Here is a 20,705-nt window from a genome sequence, read left to right on the forward strand (position 1 = left end):
TAATCTTCTGTGACCAGTGGATCTATTAAACCATAACATAAATTGGTACAACTTTTTTTTTTTTGCCCCCTGACCAGGTTGGTGAGTGGGATGTTTATTTTTAGGAAAAGTTAAAATTACCCAGAGAAGGGTATCTTCCTTAAAATTTATATGTATCAGCCTCTCCCTGCAGAGATCTTGGGAAGGGTGTCTCTGTGTGTGTGTGTGTGTGTGTGTGTGTGTGTGTGTGTAGAGTCTAAAAAACTTTTTCTGGAAAATTTTAAAGCTATTAAAGGGGAAGGAGTAGAAGAAACACTGAACCCATCTTCAACATCATGGACAGTTTTAGATTAAATAATATTTAAGCTGAAGTCTGGTTTAAACTGGTACCCTATGATTCCAGCATGCATGTGTTTTAAGCTGAACTTTCCAAATTGGTACAACTTTTTAGAGAACAACTTTACTTAATATTAAGTGAGTTTAAACATTATTTTATGTTAAAGCAAGCACAGGATATGGAGAACACATTTCCTTATGCATTTTTAAGATACACTGTAAGATTTTGATGGCAGATTTCCCTGGGCTCTGTCACCAGAGTAGCAGGAGGACGCAATCATGCTTTTGTCTGGCCACTTTAACTTTGCTAGAGAGAGGTACCTCAAGACAAGAGTTCAAAGCCTGCAGTCAAAGATTTTTATTTCTTTACTTGTCTTATGTCTTTTTAGGGCCACACCTGCAGCATATGGAGGTTTCCAGGGTAGGGGTCCAATCGGAGCTGTAGTTGCCAGCCTGCGCCACAGCCACAGTAACATCAGATACGAGCCGTGTCTGTGACCTACACCACAGCTCACGGCAACACCGGATCCTTAATCCACCGAGCGAGGCCAGGGATTGAACCCACATCCTCATGAATACTAGTTGGGTTCGTTAACCCTTGAGTCACGACAGGAACTCCTCAAAGATCTTTAGGTCTCTTCAATTCTGAAATCTTAAAACTTAATCCTAAACCTTACAATATAATTTTCTGTTTCAAATGACACAGAGCAGTAGAATAATTCATTTAAAAGATTAGAGTCGAGCGTCCATTGATTGCAATAGGAATAGATGTCCCCAAGTCCTATTCATTAAGCTTCCCCCTGAACCCTTCGTGCAACCCTACGGTATTTCCAACTAAACGCTTGTCTCCTTGGATCCGTTTGAGAACCACAGATAGAGGTTTATTGTTATTGTAGCCTTAAACTGATGGTGTATTGTGATTTATTTAAAGTGACATCCTTATCAATTAATACTTCACACATGACCCCCTCACCTTAATTCCCCCACCCATTATAGCATTTTTCCCATCAGAAACTGTGAAGTACGTTACAACCCTATGTTTTGCAAAGCAGTTTCTAAAAACATATTTTGGTATAGAAAAGGAACTCCCCTCCCTTAATTTGCATGTTTGTTGCCACCTATTAACTAACCAAAATAAGGATGAATATTTGATGACTGGCTTGGGAGATTCCGACCAGGCAGCGTTTTGATTTCTGGCTCTCTGTCCTTTTCCTGAACATTTGCCATTTGGTAGTCTGAAGAATTGAGCCTCCTCGGCATGGCTGTCTCGTTTTTCTTTTCAATGTGACAAATTATTGCTGATTTTTAAAGCAGCATATTTTTTCCAAAGCCTGTATTCTGCCCCTCCTAAAGGGAATTAAGAACAGGAGTTTACCTCATTAGCGCCCTTTATACTCAGCAAAGCAACGTGGGCAGATGCTGGCTGATAAGCCCGAAGTTGGAATAATGTTCCTATTCATACTCAGTGATCCTATTTTTGAGACAGGTACACTCAGGAAGACCTCCTAGCCTCAAAGGTGAAAAAATCATCCACATCCTGCCAACTGGCAGGGCACGTGGCACCTTTGCAAGCTTCAGTAGGCAGATGGAAATGGCAGCAGCACAGCACTTTTAAGGATTTGAAGGCTGCTCTTCCAGGAACTAGCTCGGTGACCTTGAGGAAGCAATGTAAAGTGCCCCCTGTCTCCTGGGTCCTTGTGATTGAGATGGCAACAATTTGAAATGGAAATGTGTCATGAGGAAAAAATATATTTAAATACTAGTGTTTCTGAAGTAGGTACAAAAGCAAGGAAATGCTGGAGGAAACAGTTTGTTTCCTTTGCTGAACTGAAAAGATTGTAAACAATGGGCTGCAGAGTAGAAAACCCCACATTACTGCCTATCTCATAGTATGCGTTTCAGAAATAATCTGAATGTCCTGAAGCTTTGAAATGATTCCTCTTATCAGTAATTAAAAATAGTTCTTAAGGCAGCAGATGATAGCTTTACGGGAATAATAACAAAACTTAATACCCGGTTCTTAGTTATATAAATCAAAATAGGCAAATTTGACAGTGATTTAAGATGGATGAAACATGAAGCAAAAATGTGACACCAACTAAACAACACTACAAAACCATAATCTACCTGTAAATATTCACTTTTTAAAAGACATGGAAGTCGGTGGTGAGGGTCCCTCAGCATTTCCAGTGCATAGCAATGTGTCTGGCCAAGGCAGTGCCCAGTGCATGAATGGATGACCCTTTTTAGCTTAGAGCTGCTTTGATGGGCGTCATTGGTTCTTTGGTTTGAGCAACATGCTTATTGTTTTGTTGTGTGCTTTGCTGGGTTTTTCTGCCCTTTCATAGAGAGCTGAAGTGTAGGCTTACCACCCTGCTCTGTGCTTCTCATTTTGGCAGCACTTTGACATGCCTCATGACATCACTGCGTCTGAAGATGGGACCGTGTTTGTTGGAGACGCTCACACCAACACCGTGTGGAAGTTCACCTTGACTGAGAGTAAGGCTTTTACAGAGCTGTTGTCCATGTTTTCCCTCAGTTTTGTTACTTAAAAACATGTGAAAAAAATTGTATATCCTTCTCATTTTATTGCTAGAGTGGAATAGAAAATCAAGATGTGATTAGCAGTTGTTAAAAGACCTATTTGGTAGACATTTTGGTGATCATTTTTTTTTTAAAGTGGAGAGAAACTTTTTTTTTCTTGCAGTTATCCCCTTGTTTCAACAGATATTCCACAGGAAATTCCTGCTGCCTGAAGTAATGTCTGTTACATCGAAAGCCAATGTTAATTCCAACTTAGTTCCAGAGGGAGGAGATGGCTCTGGCAGAACAGAGAGAGTGACTTCTCATGTGGTTCTTCAGCTCTCAGTACCTGCTGAGCATTTAGGAAGGCCAGCATCCGTGGACACCTATCATCCCAAACAGGAAGCACTCTCCATTTTCCCTTTAGACTTCAGCATGTTTCAAATCCTAAACCATATTCCCATGTAATTCACACAGTATGTCTGGGAACAGAAGAGTTTCTCCGTCAGGATCAGGCCAGCTAGTTTAGGGATTTCTAATTGCAATTTGGACATTATTTCTAATTTTTGAAACATATACCGAGACCTGCCTTCTGATATCATACTAAAAACCAAAGTTTTCTAAATCGAACAGTATTGATACTTAGTAGGCTACAAACCTCAATGTCCAGAGATGCTTTAAAAATATGACAGGCCCTGGAGTTCCCTGGTGGCGCAGCAGGTTAAGGATCCAGTGTTTGTCACCTCTGTGGCTCTGGTTACTGCTGTGGTGCATGTTCCATCCCTGACCCAGAAACTTCCACATACTGCAGGCATGGCCAATAAATAAATAAATAAAAATATGGCCGGGCCCAAACCATAGGAGAAGATGGGGTTAAGGGAAAGAATTAAGGATGATAAATTTGAGGTTACCAGGGACTGTAGTGGGCAGTTTTAAATAAATAATAAAGACTTGTGAACTTGATGAAGATAAGAAATACTACTTATAAAAGGAAAATGCAAATTATAATAAGGAAAAGTACAGGTTATAACAAAGAAAAATAAATTGATGAGTCCAAAAATTTCTTCTTGGAGCCCAAGTAAATTTGGTCACTGTTGTCTTCTTAGTTGTCCTTTGAGTAACTTTTGTATTGAGGACCCAGTTAGGGTTGAGTGCACAGAGGAGACCCATGGACTATTCTGCTCCAGCAGGAGCCACACATTCCCCTTGCACATGTGGCTGTCCTCCTGCCTGCCTTCTCACAGAAGAATGTGAGAAGAATATGGGCAAACAGGAAAGCAAAAAGAGGTGGATAATTCCCAATCACATGACTGAACCTAGGCTTTTCAGAATGAAAAATGAATAAATAGTTTTCAAGATAGAGAAAAATTTCAGAAATCTATCTAGTATCTTCATTTTACAGATAAGAATATGATACTTGAAGTTATTAAGATTCCAGTCTAAGATTCTTTATTCCACTCTAGTGGTTGGTACTAAACAGAGATGCATGTCCAAGTCACTTAGGGAAGGTTTACAAAGTGCACATGGCCAGACCCCACTCAAGATCTATAGAAAGAAGAAGGGTTAGAGGAGTTCCTGCTGTGGTTCAAAGGCTTAAGAATCTGACATAGTGTCCGTGAGGATGTGGCTTGAAGCAGTGCAATATAGCATTCAGTTTCAAAGGAGGAAAAGCCTTCTGTGTAGTCCAGAATGCCACCAAATAATAAATCTGGAAAACAGTACTTTGGGAACAGTAAAACTGCCATTGGAGACGAAGCAGATGTCTTGTTATTTATATGCTCATATTTAACTAGTCAGATCAATTCATGTCAACTAGAAAACTGATAATCAAACATGGCAGAACCAGTAGTCTAAGATGTCCACATGAAAACAGAACTACTTGATATTTCAGAAATAATACAGTATTATAAACCCAAACACAGAAAATCTCATTTTAAATATGAAGACTTTAGAAATATTATTTCAGTTGAAGATTTTATCCAGAATTCATGGACCTGGAACCTAATGAGTGATTTGTATCCAACCCTTTTCTAATATAATGTATTTGACAAGTTGAGGAAATATTTTCTGAGAAAAATTAATATCAGAATTAGGTTTTCAAATGTTCTTTTTGGAGATTCTCATTTTCTCTCTCCTTGCTATGCTGTGTTACAGAAATGGAACATCGATCAGTTAAAAAGGCTGGCATTGAGGTCCAGGAAATCAAAGGTTGGTCAGATTCCTCTTGTGGACTGTGAAGCCCAAGGCTATTTGTGTTGAATTCTTTTATGGTTCTTGATTACACTTAAAAATTAGCAGGCAAAAATATAATATAACATAATATAACATAACATAACATAACATAACATAACATAATATAATATAATATGGTAACTTACCCATAACTGCTACTATGTACCTGAGCCTTTAAACCTACATGTTGCCACTGCTTTTTCTGACAAATGGTATAGTAATAAGGAGCTCAAATTCACTGATTCCAAGTGATGTAAAGTGATTGGGGATATAATAAATCTACAACAAGTGGGCCAGAGATGTTTGGAGAGGGAAAAAAAAAAATCAGTCAGTCACTTTTGGAAGTATGTTAACCTCAGGCAAGCAGAAAAATAACATCCAGCACACTGGAAAAGGCCTTTCTTAATGGGCTCTAAGCTGAAGAAGTGAAAAGTATCTTTGGTGAGTGAATATTCTGGGACCTGAAAAGATTAGTTGCTCCATAAGCTCTAATCTTGGTGCCATTCAGCCCCAACATTTACTGACAGCCATCTATGTGTAAGACACTGTAGCAGGTTTAATGAAATGAAGCTGTGTACCTGACTTCAAGAGACTTATGGCCTATAAGGACTGTGTGTGTGTATATATACATACATACGTTCATATGCATATGTACAAATAAGTATATCATTGCTATATACGATTAGAATTGGGGACATGGAATTTAGCTACTGGTAAAACCACTGGGTTCATTTGGAATCCCAGTCAAATTATTTTCTCCCGTTCTTAGGATCACTTTATATTTATACATTCTCTACCGTTTGCAGGGTTTTGACATGGTCATGTGTAGTTAAGAACTCACTAGAGGTGTTCCTAATGTTTAAGTAGCAAAGTGATTCAGTTATTAGTTGCTTTACAAATAAGTCTCCGAGATATTCAGACTTAACCCTAGGCTTACTTGTTTTCCTTTCTCATAAAAGCAGGTGGAAAAGAGATGAAAAGAAGCAAGAACCAAGAGGGAGTTTAGGGATTTTATATAGGCAGATAAGAAAATATAGCCGGCTCAAGGTTGAAAGGGGTAAGATAATATTATAAAATAAATAAATAGAACTGTTTGGCATTTGTAGAGATTCTACCCAGGCGATACTACTGAGTGACATTCATATCACACTCATGTAGAAGAAATTCCTAGTCCTGTATTTTTCTATTATTGTTATGTATAGAATTACTGACAAGCACTTTTTGCCCTGGAACAAAAATGTTGGTGGAGTTCCCATCGTGGCTCAGCAGTTAACGAATCCGACTAGGAACCATGAGGTTGCAGGTTCAATCCCTGGCCTTGCTCAGTGGGTTGAGGATCCAGTGTTGCCTTGAGCTGTGTTATAGGTCACAGACACAGCTCGGATCCCGCATTGCTGTGGCTCTGGCATAGGCCAGCAGCTGCAACTCCGATTGGAACCCTAGCCTGGGAACCTCCATATGCCATGCCTGCATATGTGGTTTTATTGTATTAGTTTCCCAAGTAGTACTTTAGGGCTGCTATCTACCCAGTACCTGCCAGTATCACAGAATAGTTGTGCAAGTTATTTTTATCTACAGCAAATGGATATACATGCATCTGTGTGAACTTAGAGTTTGCTAAAACTGTAGGAAAGAACCTGGAAAGGACGCGGTTCCTTTTTCCAGGTTTTAATTCTAGAAGTAATGTGTGCAACTATGCATTGAGGTACCAATAATTCATTGAACATGAAAGAGGTTCATAAACTAAAGACACAAACAAATTCTTATTAAGCACCCTTTTTATGATAAACATTTATACTCAATGATTTCATGAAGCAGGTTGTTATCATCACCACATTTATACAGAAGAGGTTACTAAGGCCCAGATCATTTAAGTAACTTGCCCAAAGTTACACTAGCTGGCTATATAGGAGAAATGGGATTTAAGCCCAGATTCATTTGACTTCAGTATGTACACCAATTCTGTCCCCTACACTATGCTGCCTGTTCATTTTAACTTTAAAAAAAAAAAATGCAAAAGGAGGATATAACTTTTGTAGAAGTATGAAAAGAAAATAATGAGTAGAACCAAAGAAAACCAATGTAAAGGTGAAAACCATTCAGTGGGAATTTGCCAATCACAATTGCCAGCTTGGTAGATGAAGATATTGAAACATGAACCCCACTTGCACTGAGCTCAACAAGTTCTTCGTGAGCAACTGTTGATTTGATTGGGGAGGGGACTGTCGGGGGGGTGGTTTGGAGCCTTTGAGTCCGTTGAATATTGTAAACTCTTCTTTCCCTGAAGAATCCGAGGCAGTTGTTGAAACCAAAATGGAGAACAAACCCACCTCCTCAGCATTGCAGAAGATGCAAGAGAAACAGAAACTGATCAAAGAGCCAGGCTCAGGAGTGCCCGTTGTTCTCATTACAACCCTGCTGGTTATTCCGGTGGTTGTCCTGCTGGCCATTGCCTTATTTATTCGGTGGAAAAAATCAAGGGCCTTTGGAGGCAAGTAAAATGAGCCCCTTGAACTTGGAACCTACCTCTAAAGAATGTTTGGCCTGATTATCCTCAAAGTTCGGTTGTGATTTTTTCAGTGTTTTAAGTGCTCTCTACCTTTTTCAATGTTATTGTCTATGTTCCAAATATTGTCTATAATTAATATCACAGTGGGAAATATATCTGGAGCTTCAGAAATCTGGATAGTTGAATCAAAATCTAACCTTTAATATTACCTTTTAGTAACTGACTTATACCCAATTAAAATCTCCATATGAAACTGCATAGAAAAGTAGAATCAGTATGAAATAGCTGAAGGGTCAGAAAGGAGGAGATTCCTGCTACTAGAAACAGGCCCAGTCCTCAAAATCCCTGGGTCTGTTTTTTGGAAGTTGTATTTTCTACCTGGACCTGGCTCTACCTACTAGCTTCATGACCTTGGGCAAGTTACTTAATCTCTCTAAGCCACAGTTTTTCATCTATAAAGTGGGATAAAATACTCACAAGGGTGTGTGAGGATTAAATGAAATAATGTACATAAAGCATTTATCACAGTACCTGGCATGTAGTAAGTGCTCAATTAATATAATACTACCAGTTTTTATGAGGAATAATCATTGGTAATAAAGTAATAAAAGTAATATGAAGTCATAAAAGATATGTGTCTTAAAACTCAGCTTTCTCAGGAAACCAACTATTTCTATAAGAAACTGTGATAGTTTTAAAATAGTCATAGTTTAGGCCATCAGCCTTTCCTAACCAGAGAGGATCCAATAATGGTGTCAGTATTTTATCAGATCATGATCATAGTATAAGACCAAGAAACTGAGTTCCTTTCAAGGTACCCACATAAAGAAAGAAAGAATCCAACATGTGATTCTCACCTCTCAGGAACAGTCCCTTGACTGGGTTGCCAGGTCCTGAGGCAAGAGGCTACAGCTGCTTCTGGGAAGGAATCCATGGACCCGGGTGGGAGGCAGTCCTTGATCAAGAACACCATCTGACCCAGAGTTCCTGTTGTGGCTCAGCAGGTTAAGAACCCAGCTAGTATCCATGAGGATGAGGGTTCAATCACTGGCCTTACTCAGTGGGTTAAGGATCCAGCATTGCTGTGAGCTGTGGTGTAGGTCACAGATGTGGCTCAGATCTGATGTTGCTTTGGCTGTGGTGTAGTCTGGCAGCTGCAGCTCCAATTTCACCCCTAGCCTGAGAACTTCTATATGCCATGGGTACAGCCCTAAAAATAAAGAAAAAGAGAGAGAGAGAGAAAAACAAACAAACAAACAGCGTTTGATCCTATTTCCGATCAAAGGCGTCCATGGCAGGGATTCAGTGCCCATGGCAAAGCCCTGACACAGAAAAGGATACAGAAATAAAACCAGAAGATTCGATTTATAAAGTCGTGAAAGAGGATTTCTCTAAGACTTTCATTTGCCTTTCATCTGCAATCAGTAAAGCTCTGCATAATTACAGTTAACCCTTCCCCAAAAGAACTGCAATGGAGCTCCCTGTCATGGGTATGGAACTGTGATGAGCAGGGCAACAATAAGTAAAAAACATGGTCATTGTCTTCATAGAGTGAGATGGAGGCTTCAAAAGAGCAAGAATCTTGTATGTTTATTTGTTTACTGATGTATCCCCAGCACAAATAACAATTCAGGGCACTAGGGGTTTGATAAATAGTCATTCAGAAAGTGACTGAATAAATAAATGGAGCTCATAGAACAGATGACACATTTAAAAAAAAAAACACGTAAAGAAATGATGCATAAAGGTATTAATAGAGGTATTATCACTGGTAAGTGCAGTGATCAATGCACAGAGTATCAGGAACACAAGGGGCCTGGGGGCAGGTAGCAGGGGTGGTTGTAATCAACCCGCACTGGAAGGAGGGGTGGCTGGGGAGTCTCTCCTGTATGCTGTTGGCACAGGTGACATGGCACTGGTAACAGAATACTGAGTTTATGGGAGTGTGTTGGGAAGACAAATGCGCCCAGGTCGAACCATATGAAATTACCATTATTCAATCATGTCTAATTTAGAAAAATTATAGTTTCATATAGTTCAGTCCAATACAGTTAAGTCTAAAAAGTAGATCAGCCCCTCACCTTTTTTCCACATTTGTTCTTGACAGATCTTATCCAGTCTGAGGGTTTTTAGTAACCCTCGAGAAAGACCTTCCACTTATTCAGCATACTCTTACGGCATGTCAGCTCCAAATCAGGCACTGTGCAGGCACAGGGGATGCAAAATGACTAAGGACTGTCCTGCATCCTTGTGGAATTTATAGTCTGTTTGTTGGCTTTCTGACAGTCTCATAAGATCCTTCTTCCCTTCTTGCCTATTTCTCTCCTCACCTACTCTTCTTCCTTTGCTCTGTCCTCTCCCTGGAGCTTTTTTTGATGCTGCCTCCACTGCTGGTCGGAGACTTCATAGCAGAACCCTGAGCCTTAGGGGTTTTCCTGATCATAACCCTTAGCGGAGTGGTGGACACAGGGCAGAGAATGCAGGAGATACACAGCAAGAGGAGAAATGAAGTCTGGCCAGAGTTCAGTCTCCCCATAAGGAAAGAAAGTTGATCCTTCAAGGAGATGGGAACCCCTACGGGGATAACTTGGGTCGCCAAACAGCTGAGAACATCAGGGTTTCAGGTTGTTGGCCTTCAGTCTATATAAAGGGGAAATGATGAACATGGATCCAAAGCTTCCTCAAGCAGGACATGTACTGTTCTTAATAAAAGCCTCAGACCAATATTTCTAAACTGTAATAACCAAAGCTTCCAAATTTTTACAAATTGTTGGTAACTGAATTTTGTCCTAATATAGGTAACTCATATTTATTAAGCATTTACTGTGTATGTGCCAGACACTGTTCTCAGCATGTCACATGCACTATCCCATCTAAACCTTGCAGAGAGGAAGGGATGGTCGTTAATCCCTCTTTTCTCAGAAAAGAAAACTGAGGCTCAGAGAAGTACTTTATTGAGATTACAAAGCCTTGCAGAGCCTTGCTCTGGCCCTTGTCTCCATTCCAATAATACACTGCCTTTTTCACCTTATAAGTCCAAGAATACATATGGACAAGAGCCAGGCCTTACTATTAATCACTTATGAATTAATTCCTGATTTTGTGTTGAAAGTTGAGCCCACGGATTAAGGAGGGTGACTGGGGCTCATTTTGAAATGTATTGTCTTTTTTCTAGCAGATTCTGAACACAAACTTGAGGCAAGTTCAGGAAGAGTACTGGGAAGACTTAGAGGTATGCCTGTGACCTTTTAGAATCCTTCACATTCAATTCAAAGTCACCAAGCTCATGTCTTTTAAAAAGCAAGGAGATAGTTCTTATTTTCTCTCGGGAAGTTCAAATCCTTGTATGCAGCATAGCCTCCCCGAGTGGTAAATGCAAAATGCAAACCAGGAACTAACCAGAGTGGGCTCTGGCAGACAGCACATTCCTCAGCCTCATTCCCCCCCCTCCCCATTGCCGTTCTGTATTATTGAATTCTCTTCTCTTGCCTCTTTATCTGGCTTCATTTGTCTTCCATGAATTTTTTGTCACTCCTGTCAGCTTGTCAGTGCTTGTCATGGTGAAGATGACCTTTTCAAGAGCTGCTTGAGGGAATGCCCATTCCAGAGAGCCTGGGAAAGGCAGGGGGTGAAAACTAAATCTGAAATAATCCTGCAGAAACACATTATAATCCTGAGGAGCTTTGGGTTTTGTCCTTTTTATTTTAAGAAGTCCATGGAGTAGTATCTTTCTGACTCTGTAGGATAAGTATTCCTGCATGTCACTGTTTTGTTTCTTTGTTTTTTGGTGTGTGTTTTGTTTTGTTTTGTTTTGTTTTTGCTGAGATCTACCCTTTCCCATCCCCAACTAGCTTTACCATTTAAGGATTTACAAGGAAACTGAGAATCACTTATGCAAACGTTAGCTCAATCCTCTGTCACTGTTTGCTTTCTTCAGGAAAGGGGAGCGGAGGCTTGAATCTCGGCAATTTCTTCGCAAGCCGGAAAGGCTATAGCCGGAAAGGGTTTGACCGCCTTAGCACCGAGGGAAGCGACCAGGAGAAAGACGAGGATGATGGGAGTGAATCCGAAGAGGAGTATTCCGCACCACTGCCCACACCCGCACCTTCCTCCTGAGATCAAGGCTTTGACTTAGGTTGATGAGATTTACCAAGAATGCCAGATTCCTTTCCCTTTAGCACGTTTAGAGTTTTGTGTATTTAACTGTAAACTGTACTAGTCTGTGTGGGACTGTACACATTTTACTTCATTTTGGTTTAGTTGGCTTTGGTTTCTAGTTGAGGAGTTTCCTAAAAGTTCAGAACAGTGCCATTGTCTTTATAGGAACATAGGATAGAGAAGCAGTCCTCTTCTTCCATCACACTAGTAAGTTAATGATGGAAGGTTTGCTCATCTGCATTTTTGAGACTTTTCTGTAGTTTGTAAATAACCCCATTCTCTGCTTGAACACAGTATTTTCCCAACAGCACTTCCATTGCCAATGTCTTTCTTTGGTGCCTTTCCTGTTCAGCATTCTCAGCCTGTGGCAGTAAAGAGAAACTTTGTGCTACATGACGACAAAGCTGCTAAATCTCCTTCTATTTTTTTAAAATCACTAACATTATATTGCAATGAGGGAAAGAAAAAGAAAGTCTCTATTTAAATTTTTTTTTTAATTTTTCTTCTTCAGTTGATGTGTTTTGGGGATGTCTTATTTTTAGATGGTTACACTGTTAGATCACTATTTTCAGAATCTGAATGTAATTTGTGTAATAAAGTGTTTTCAGAGCATTAGCTGTCAGAGTGTATTTTGCGATTTTTGCATATTTGCAGGGTTTTGTATACAACTTTTGTAATAATTACACAAACCACAGATATAGTGAAACCTATTCAATGTCTTCATCCAAAAGAAATGTATTGTATTAAAATTAAGAAGAGTATTTTATTATGTAGCTAATATAAATTAAAAACCAGCCTAATAGTTTATATACATGTGTAAAACCAGGTTCTCTTTTAAAATTCAAAGAGGGGTTTTGCCTGTATATCAATCAGAAGGTAAATACTTTAATAAAAGGTGATCATAGCTAAGAGGAAACCTGTGTCTCAAATTACATATACAAATGAATCCTGCTAACAGTTTTCTTTTCTTTTTGCCTTTTAGGGTCACATCCACAGCATATGGAGGTTCCCAGGCTAGGGGTCTAATTGGAGCTATAGCTGCCAGCCTACACCACAGCCACAGCAATGTGGGATCCGAGCTGCGTCTGCAATCTACACCACAACTCATGGCAACACCAGATCTTTAATCCTTTGAGCGAGGCCAGGGATCGAACCCATAACCTCATGGTTCCTAGTCAGATTCATTTCCACTGTACCACAACAGGAACTCCTAACAGTTTTCTTTTTAAAGAATAACCTTACTCCAAATTCCCATGTATTCATAGGAATATCCATCTCTTAAAGTGACTACAAATTACTTTTTAAAACATCTTTTTCATAATCCATCAATGCAGTTTACTAAGAACCTGATAATATTTCTTTTTATGATAATCTGACTCCAGAACTCTTCCTTCAGAGCTTACTTGTAATTCAGGCATTTTAGCAGTGGCATATTAGATTTAATTGACTAATCACAAAAACAATACTGAGTGCTTTGCAAAACAAACAAAAAGGCAAAAAAACCCAAAAAAACATGTCTTCCAGCTATGTTATTTTAACTGTCTAACTTAACCTAGTTTTTTTCCCCCATAATTGATAATAAATTAATCTGATTGAAATATTTGTTTCCTTCTCAAGTGAAGAATGCTTTTCCTCCCTCTGCCCACTCCTTTATGCCCCTTTCACCACATTAGTGGTAAATATGTAAATGTAGAATCACAACAGCACTATTCTGATGTATGTGTACCTGTTCACTGTAGCTTACATATTTGTATTTCAACACCAGAATTAATCCCATCCCCAAGACACATATGTTATAGGTTGACTTTGATGCTGTTCAAGTTTTCTTATATTGAGGAAATTAGTTGATTTGCGCTAAAGCCATCTTTTGTGGTACAACATTTGATTATTAGCTCCATGAGCTACATGTTTTTAATATTATGTATGCCTAATATTGTTCCTAAACAGTTCTACAGTGACTCATGAATGCAGAAAAACAGATCAAAATGATATTAGGTAGATATAAGGTAGATCAAAATGATAAATTATAGGGAGGTGGGAAAGAAAAAGAAAACAAAAGTAAAAATGGAAAAATTTATACAAGAATAATTCTTATTACACTTGCTTATGGAGAGAATTTGGATCTCAACTTTTTCTTCTTCTTTTTTTTTTTTTTTCTTTCTAGGGCTACACCTACAGCATATGGAAGTTCCCAGGCCAGGAGTCAAATTGGACCTGCAGCTGCTGGGCTACACCACAGCAATGCCAGATCCAAACCACATTTGCCACCTATGCCACAGCTTAGCAGCAATGCTGGATCCTTAACCCACTGAGCAAGGTCAGGGATCAAACCCTTATCCTCATGGATACTAGTCAGATTCTTAACCTACTGAACTACAACAGGAACTCCTAAACTTTCTAGCAACTTATTAAATAAAACTTGATGAGTTACATAATTCAGGTGTCCCTTGAACATTTAGAATTCCTAATAAGTTGAGAAAAATTTGTTCCCAAGTATCTTCTGAAAGATAGCATCATGTTGTGTAATTAAAGTCGTCAACAATATCCATAGAATAGATAAATACATTTCCAGGTCTATTTTCACATATGTCCTTTAATATTACACATGGCGTTCTTTATATGCCTAACGTAAGCAAACAGCATTATCCACAAGAAAATTCAGAAAAAGAAAGTCCGTGGGAACATTACCATCCTGTCCTAAAACACCACTCTTATTCTACCAACTTGGCTTAGCTAAAGATGGCAGACTAGAAATGAATGAACTGCACTGACTTCAGGCAGTCTCTCCACTGATTTTTGTTCTTAGCTGAACTTCATTTATTAAGTCAGAGGTTGTACTGCCTGAGAAGTGCCTAAAGGAATAGATCTCTTCACGGTAGAGTCACTGGGGAACTTAAGAAAAAATGGTTGGACACTCCCTCCAGAGATCTCTATTTAGATGGATAAGATATTGCTATAGGTCATGTTTTAAAATTTCTCCAGGTAAGTCTAATGTGCACCTTCAGTTGAAAACCACTGTCTTTGAGAATGACTGTTTCACTTTGCCATTTGCTGCAAATGGATAGCTGTATTTTCAGATAAATTAATAGTTTATAGACGTTTGGAGAGAAGATAGGGTCTGAAGTGTTTTGCTATGACCATTAGTACCAAGGTCTGAATGCCTTAATTGTTAAATTATTTAAATTAAATAATTAAAATAGGCATAATTAACTAATTAAAAAAGCAAAGGGAGGAGTTCCCTGGTGGCTCAACGGGTAAGGATCCAGTATTGTCACTGCTACGACTCAGGTTCAATCCCTGGTCCAGGAACTTCCACATACTGCAAGCATGGCCAAAAAGAAAAAGCAAAGGGAAAAAGCTGTGCTTTTTTTTTGTTTTGTTTTGTTTTTTTACAATAAGTTATCCAGAGAATATTACTTGGGGGAGTTAAAATAATGGCTTTGTCATTCACTGAATCAGCCTTGAATTATCATACGCATAAAATCTTTTGTTATAAGCATTTTTCTTAGTTTATTAAATCAACATATTCTTTTTCAAAGTTCCCATTCACCTTTAAAGTCTCACTCACATGTTATATAAATTAAATATTTAAGTAGCTGAATGACAAGGGAAGCCATAGAATTGGTATTTGGGTAGTCTTATTCCCCAGACTGTCCCCTACCTCCTAGCTCAAAGTGGAGGTAACCTATAGCAATAATGAGTGTACTGCTATTCTAGATGTAGCTGAAAGTTGATGTAACCTGTAGCAAGTTACTGAAGTAGATTTCAGTGAATGTAAGGATCACCTGGGATACTTATTTTGAGAGGACTGACTCTTGGTCCCTTTCCCAGAGTTTCTGATTCACTCTACTGGTTGGGCCTAGAGAGTTGTTTGTTTTTTTTTTTTTTTTTTTTTTGCTTTTTTAGAGCCACACCCATGGCATATGGCAGTTCCCAGGCTAGGGGTTGAGTCGGAGCTAGAGCTGCTGGCCTATACCAGAGCCCACGGCAATGCCAGATCCGAGACATGTCTGAGACCTACACTACAGCTCACGGCAATGCCAGATCCTTAACCCACTGAGCGAGGCCAGGGGTCAAACCCGCATCCCCACGGTTCCTAGTCAGATTGGTTTCCACTGCACCACGACAGGAACGCCAAGAGTTGAATTTTTTAAAAGCACCCCTGGTGATTTGGATCCAGGTGTTCCATGGACCATCTCCAAGAAATACAGTCCCCCAAAGAGTAGCTGAGCCTTAGAATAAATTATCTGGTACACAAAACCATTTTCTCAAATATGTAGTTTCTGCAGAGTGATGGTAAGGCCCAGAAGTCATCCACCCCAGTTCCTGAAACCCAGATCACAGAACATGCAGATACAAATTATCTTCAGAGCTAGATCTTACCTATCAGCAGCTCCTTTCTATAATTGCATGACACTGATTATGTCACCATAGGAAATGGCTTATAAAGTCTACTAGGGGCCTTCCTAAAATCTCCTTTAAAAAAGCACCAAATAAAAATACAAGTAATGTCTTCAGCAGGTCACCATGCTAGACTTTGTGTTTTGGGGTTTTTTTGTGTTTTCTTCTTTTTGCTGCAGTGAGGGGGTTAGGGGCAGGTGGGAACACATCTAAAGAAGGCAAGAGTCAAGAAATTCGTGCATTTTTCCAGCTTCATGATTTAATTAAGGGAGCATATTCATTGTAGTGGATACAGCAATGATGGGAAATGTGACTTTTCATTAGTGCCTTAAAATGTTTGAAACACCAAAGCACAAAGATGTCAATTATATGTAACCCAGAGGTACAAAACAATCACATGTATTTTCCATGCTCCAAAAGTGAGTACACACTGTACTGTCATAGGGAGGGAAGGGGTTTACCAAGACCTAATAACAAAGTACACGAGGTTGATATACCAAAATAAAATATGAAATAGGAGTTTACTAAAAGCTTGACAGTAGAAGAGAGAACTTTTCATTTTTTACTAATTTAATGATTTTTATTTTTTTCCATTATAGCTGGTTTGCAGTGTTCTGTCAATTTTCTGCTGTACAACAAGGTGACCCAGTCCCACTTACATATATACGTTCTTTTTTCTCACATTATCATGCTCTATCAGAAGAGAGTAGATATAGTTCCCAGTGCTATACAGCAGAAAAGACCATTTTCATTTTTGATCCAAAATGCATTTCATTATGCATGCTGTCTCCTAATATGAATAAACCAGTCACTTGAGAATTCTCCTTTGCCTCCATTATACTGAAACATTCTCCATGTCTTTTGCAAAATACATTGTGTAGGAACTGAGGGATAAGCATGCAAGTGCATGCAACAGCACACTTGCACTAGTGTTTTTAACTCATTTTAAAGAAAAAGAAAAGTTTTAAATAACTTAGTCAGTAGTATGGCCCAGTCTTCGCCGACATTGAGTTTGAAAAATCATTGGGTTAAGATAAGAAAGATGTGAAATTCCAAATTTTTGAATTGATTATTTTATACACCATTGTGTTAGAAAACTCAGTTCAAATAGGCTGAAGAACTCATTTATTAAGAAATGATGATACTGGGAGTTCCCGTCGTGGCGCAGTGGTTAACGAATCCGACTAGGAACCATGAGGTTGTGGGTTCGGTCCCTGCCCTTGCTCAGTGGGTTAATGATCCGGCGTTGCCGTGAGCTGTGGTGTAGGTTGCAGACGCGGCTCGGATCCTGCGTTGCTGTGGCTCTGGCGTAGGCCGGTGGCTCCAGCTCCGATTCAACCCCTAGCCTGGGAACCTCCATATGCCGTGGGAGTGGCCCAAGAAATAGCAACAACAACAACAACAAAAAGACAAAAAAAAAAAAAAAAAAAAAAAAAAAAAAGAAAGAAATGATGATACTGGGGTTCCCGTCGTGGCTCAGTGGTTAACGAATCCGACTAGGAACTGTGAGGTTGTGGGTTCGATCCCTGGCCTTGCTCAGTGGGTTAAGGATCCTTCATTGCTGTGGCTGTGACGTAGGCTGGTGGCTACATCTCTGATTCGACCCCTAGCCTGGGAACCTCCATATGCCACAGGTGCGGCCCTAGAAAAGACAAAAAGACCAAAAAAAAAAAAAAAAAAAAAAAAAAAGATGGTGTAATAAATAACAATGAAAATAGTAGTCCAGAACAAATAACATATCAAGAATAGAATTAGTACTGATTGCGTCACCTAACTGTAAAGCCCAAGCACAGCTAGATTCCGAGATTCAGATGATGCTATCAGGACTCTGCCTCACTCCATCTTTCAGTTTGGCTGTCTTCACTATAGGATTCATTTTCATGCAGACTCTCCACATGTGGTAATAAAGGTGGCAACCAGCAGCTCTAGTTTCAAATCCTACCAGCATTAACTCTGAAACAAATAGCTTCTCTTTCTAAAGAGCACCAGTACATTGACTAGTTGGCCTGATCTGGTTCATGCACCAACCTCAGAACCAGTCACTGGACAGGGAGAGTGTGATACATTGAACTTGGGCAAGGTCACATCCCATAGTAATCACACTGCTGATTTATAAAGGGTTTGTTTCCCAAAGAAAATTTCAGCTATTGTTGCTAGTCGAACAGAGTGGATTCTGGAAAGAAAAAAAAAGCAGATATTCATTATTATTATCTTAAGACCATAACCACTTAACCATATTTCCTAGAAAAGGGGATTTACTGAAAAATAGCTATGTGTGGTGGTCAAATTACTACATTAAAAAGGGTCTTTGAGTGATTGTCTAGACCACTGTATACATGAAGATTGTCTCAAATGCCCACAAATAATACTGAATATAACAACAAATGTTCAACTTCGGCTTGTCAAAATAAGAACAAAATATATATATATTTTGTGTACATATATATATATATATATGTACACAAAGGACCAAGAGAAGAGATTTGAGGCCTAAAATCCACATTTATACTATGATTTCTATTCAACCAAAGTTGATGGAAACATAGTTTCCAATCAATAAAAGAGGTGGTTACTTTAGTTATAAAAAGATAAATACTGGTGCACAGTTAATCCTCTTCATTCCAAAAGAAACATGAAAGCAAATTATGTTTTTCGTCCCCAGCTTTTCCTCTGAAAATTCCAAAGCTACAGAAATATATCCACATAACCTTGACTTAGATTGACCAGTGACTAACATTTTGCCATACTTGCTTACCCTTTCTCACATATGCACTCACACGCACAGGCACACACACACACACACACACACACATTCACACACGCCCTAATTTGCTAACTTCTGAACCATTTGAAAATAAGTAAGGATATTATCACCTTTACCCTAAGTATTTCAAACACGTATCACTTAAGAACTACGCATTCTTCCACATACCCACAAAACCACTATTACCACCAACAATTTAACACCGATTCCTTAATATCAATCAATGTGTAGCCCACATTCAAACCCCCAATGTCCCCAAAGTGCCCTTTGGAGCTTCCTGTTTTGGATCTGGGATGCAAGTAAGATTCACGAGGCATTTGTTTATCATATCTCTTGTGTTTCCTTTAAGGTAATTCTCTTGTCATTTTTTTTCCCTTCCAAAACACGAACATTTTTAAGAGTCCAGGCCAAGTGTCTTGGACAGGGTTTCACAGTGTGCCTTTATCTGTTTCCTCATGATTGACTTCTGATGGTGATCTTGCCTACCTCCCACTGCCTCATATTAAGAGGCCATAATGTCACTTTGCTCTGTCGTTGGCGATGCTACCTCTGATCACTTAAGTGGGATGATGTCCAACAAATCTCTCCATTATGTTACATACATTCCATTTCCACTTTGTCTTAGAAAGTGTTTCTGAGAGAAAACACTTTAGTGTGAATAATGTGTTCCCCAACAAATTTTACCCAATGGTTTTAGTATCCATTGATGATCTTTTCCTGAATATATAATGTTGGGGGAGTTCTTAAATAATGATGATCTTCTAATTCTATCATTTTATCTTCATTTATTAGCTAGCAATTTTCTGTGAATGACTGAGAATCTTACTCTCACCCCAAGAAAGAGTGGCATGAAATAACCCCCTCACTTTATGTATAACCAATATGACAGGCCCTCCAAATTCATGGTACAAGTATGGTCAAATGCCTTTTTATTATTGTACTTAATTGCTCAAGTACGTGTCTTATTGACAGAAAGCTAGTCATTAGCATTTTGATGATTGGCTTCCCCCTCCTTTCCTTTTCTGAATTTATCAGGATAATCTCAGATCCCAAAAGGAGAATATGGAGCACAGAGTAGGTAGGTTTGCAGACACAGCAGCAGCATATTTAAATTTAATTCTTCCATGCTGCAAAGTTCTTTTTGCTGACTCCTGATATCACTGTTGAAGATTTTTCTCTATACCAGTCCTGAGAAAGCTGTTGCTCCCCTGCTGCCCTGAGGCTGCCCCATTCAGGCTGCCCTCCCAGAGTGCTGTACTTGGCCTCCAGACACTGTTTTCAATGCTGGGAACTTTTAGTTCACACACAGGTGCTGATAGGCCCAGGGGTCTTGGGTTGGGGCTGTCTTCGTATCTGCACCTACAGACACAGAACCATCATCTGCCTTCCTTCTCTCCCTTCCTAAAGTTCACACTAGAGGTCAGGAGTTTTTCTTCTTAAATCCTCAGAACTCAGAGTTCCATTAACCCTTCTTTTTCTTTTTTAATGTGATAAGAACACTTAATATGAGATCTACCTTTTTTTTTTTTTTTTTTGAGGTGGGGCCACTCCTGTGACAAGTAGAAATTCCTGGGCCAGGGATCGAACATGTGACCCAGGCCACTGCAATAACAAACCCGGATTCTTAACCTGCTTCACTATGAGGGAACTCCTACGGCCTTAACAAGAAGTCTCCTCTCTTTATAGTGTTACCTTCCTTAAAATACCTAGTATACCATTTTCATTATTTAGATAGATTAGAATAGATATGTGCATTATAATTAAATCAGTTGATAATAGATCAATAGATGATTGGTTGATAGT

At 39.1% G+C, this 20,705-nt stretch overlaps 1 protein-coding gene across 12 annotated transcripts in view; it reads left to right on the plus strand.

Moving 5' to 3' along the window:
- The window catches only part of PAM (peptidylglycine alpha-amidating monooxygenase), a 156,731-nt gene extending 144,379 nt beyond the window's left edge, over nucleotides 1-12,352 (plus strand). For 2 of the 12 annotated variants that reach the window (XM_021084551.2, XM_085014183.1), the window contains 5 exons: nucleotides 2,715-2,814; nucleotides 4,993-5,046; nucleotides 7,358-7,561; nucleotides 10,755-10,811; nucleotides 11,517-12,352. In XM_021084551.2, the coding sequence (XP_020940210.2) occupies nucleotides 2,715-2,814; nucleotides 4,993-5,046; nucleotides 7,358-7,561; nucleotides 10,755-10,811; nucleotides 11,517-11,695 (594 nt within the window). In that variant the 3' untranslated portion in view covers nucleotides 11,696-12,352. The remainder of the gene's footprint in view (nucleotides 1-2,714; nucleotides 2,815-4,992; nucleotides 5,047-7,357; nucleotides 7,562-10,754; nucleotides 10,812-11,516) is intronic. The other 10 variants (XM_021084556.2, XM_085014184.1, XM_021084559.2 and 7 more) reach the window with 5 other exon arrangements.
- The last annotated feature ends 8,353 nt before the right edge of the window (nucleotides 12,353-20,705 follow it).

The sequence above is a fragment of the Sus scrofa genome, chromosome 2, assembly GCF_054392235.1.
Source record: "Sus scrofa isolate SSC_HxYL_T2T_F1_AM1 chromosome 2, Sscrofa_HxYL_maternal_Yorkshire_Landrace_v2.0, whole genome shotgun sequence".
NCBI lineage: Eukaryota > Metazoa > Chordata > Mammalia > Artiodactyla > Suidae > Sus > Sus scrofa.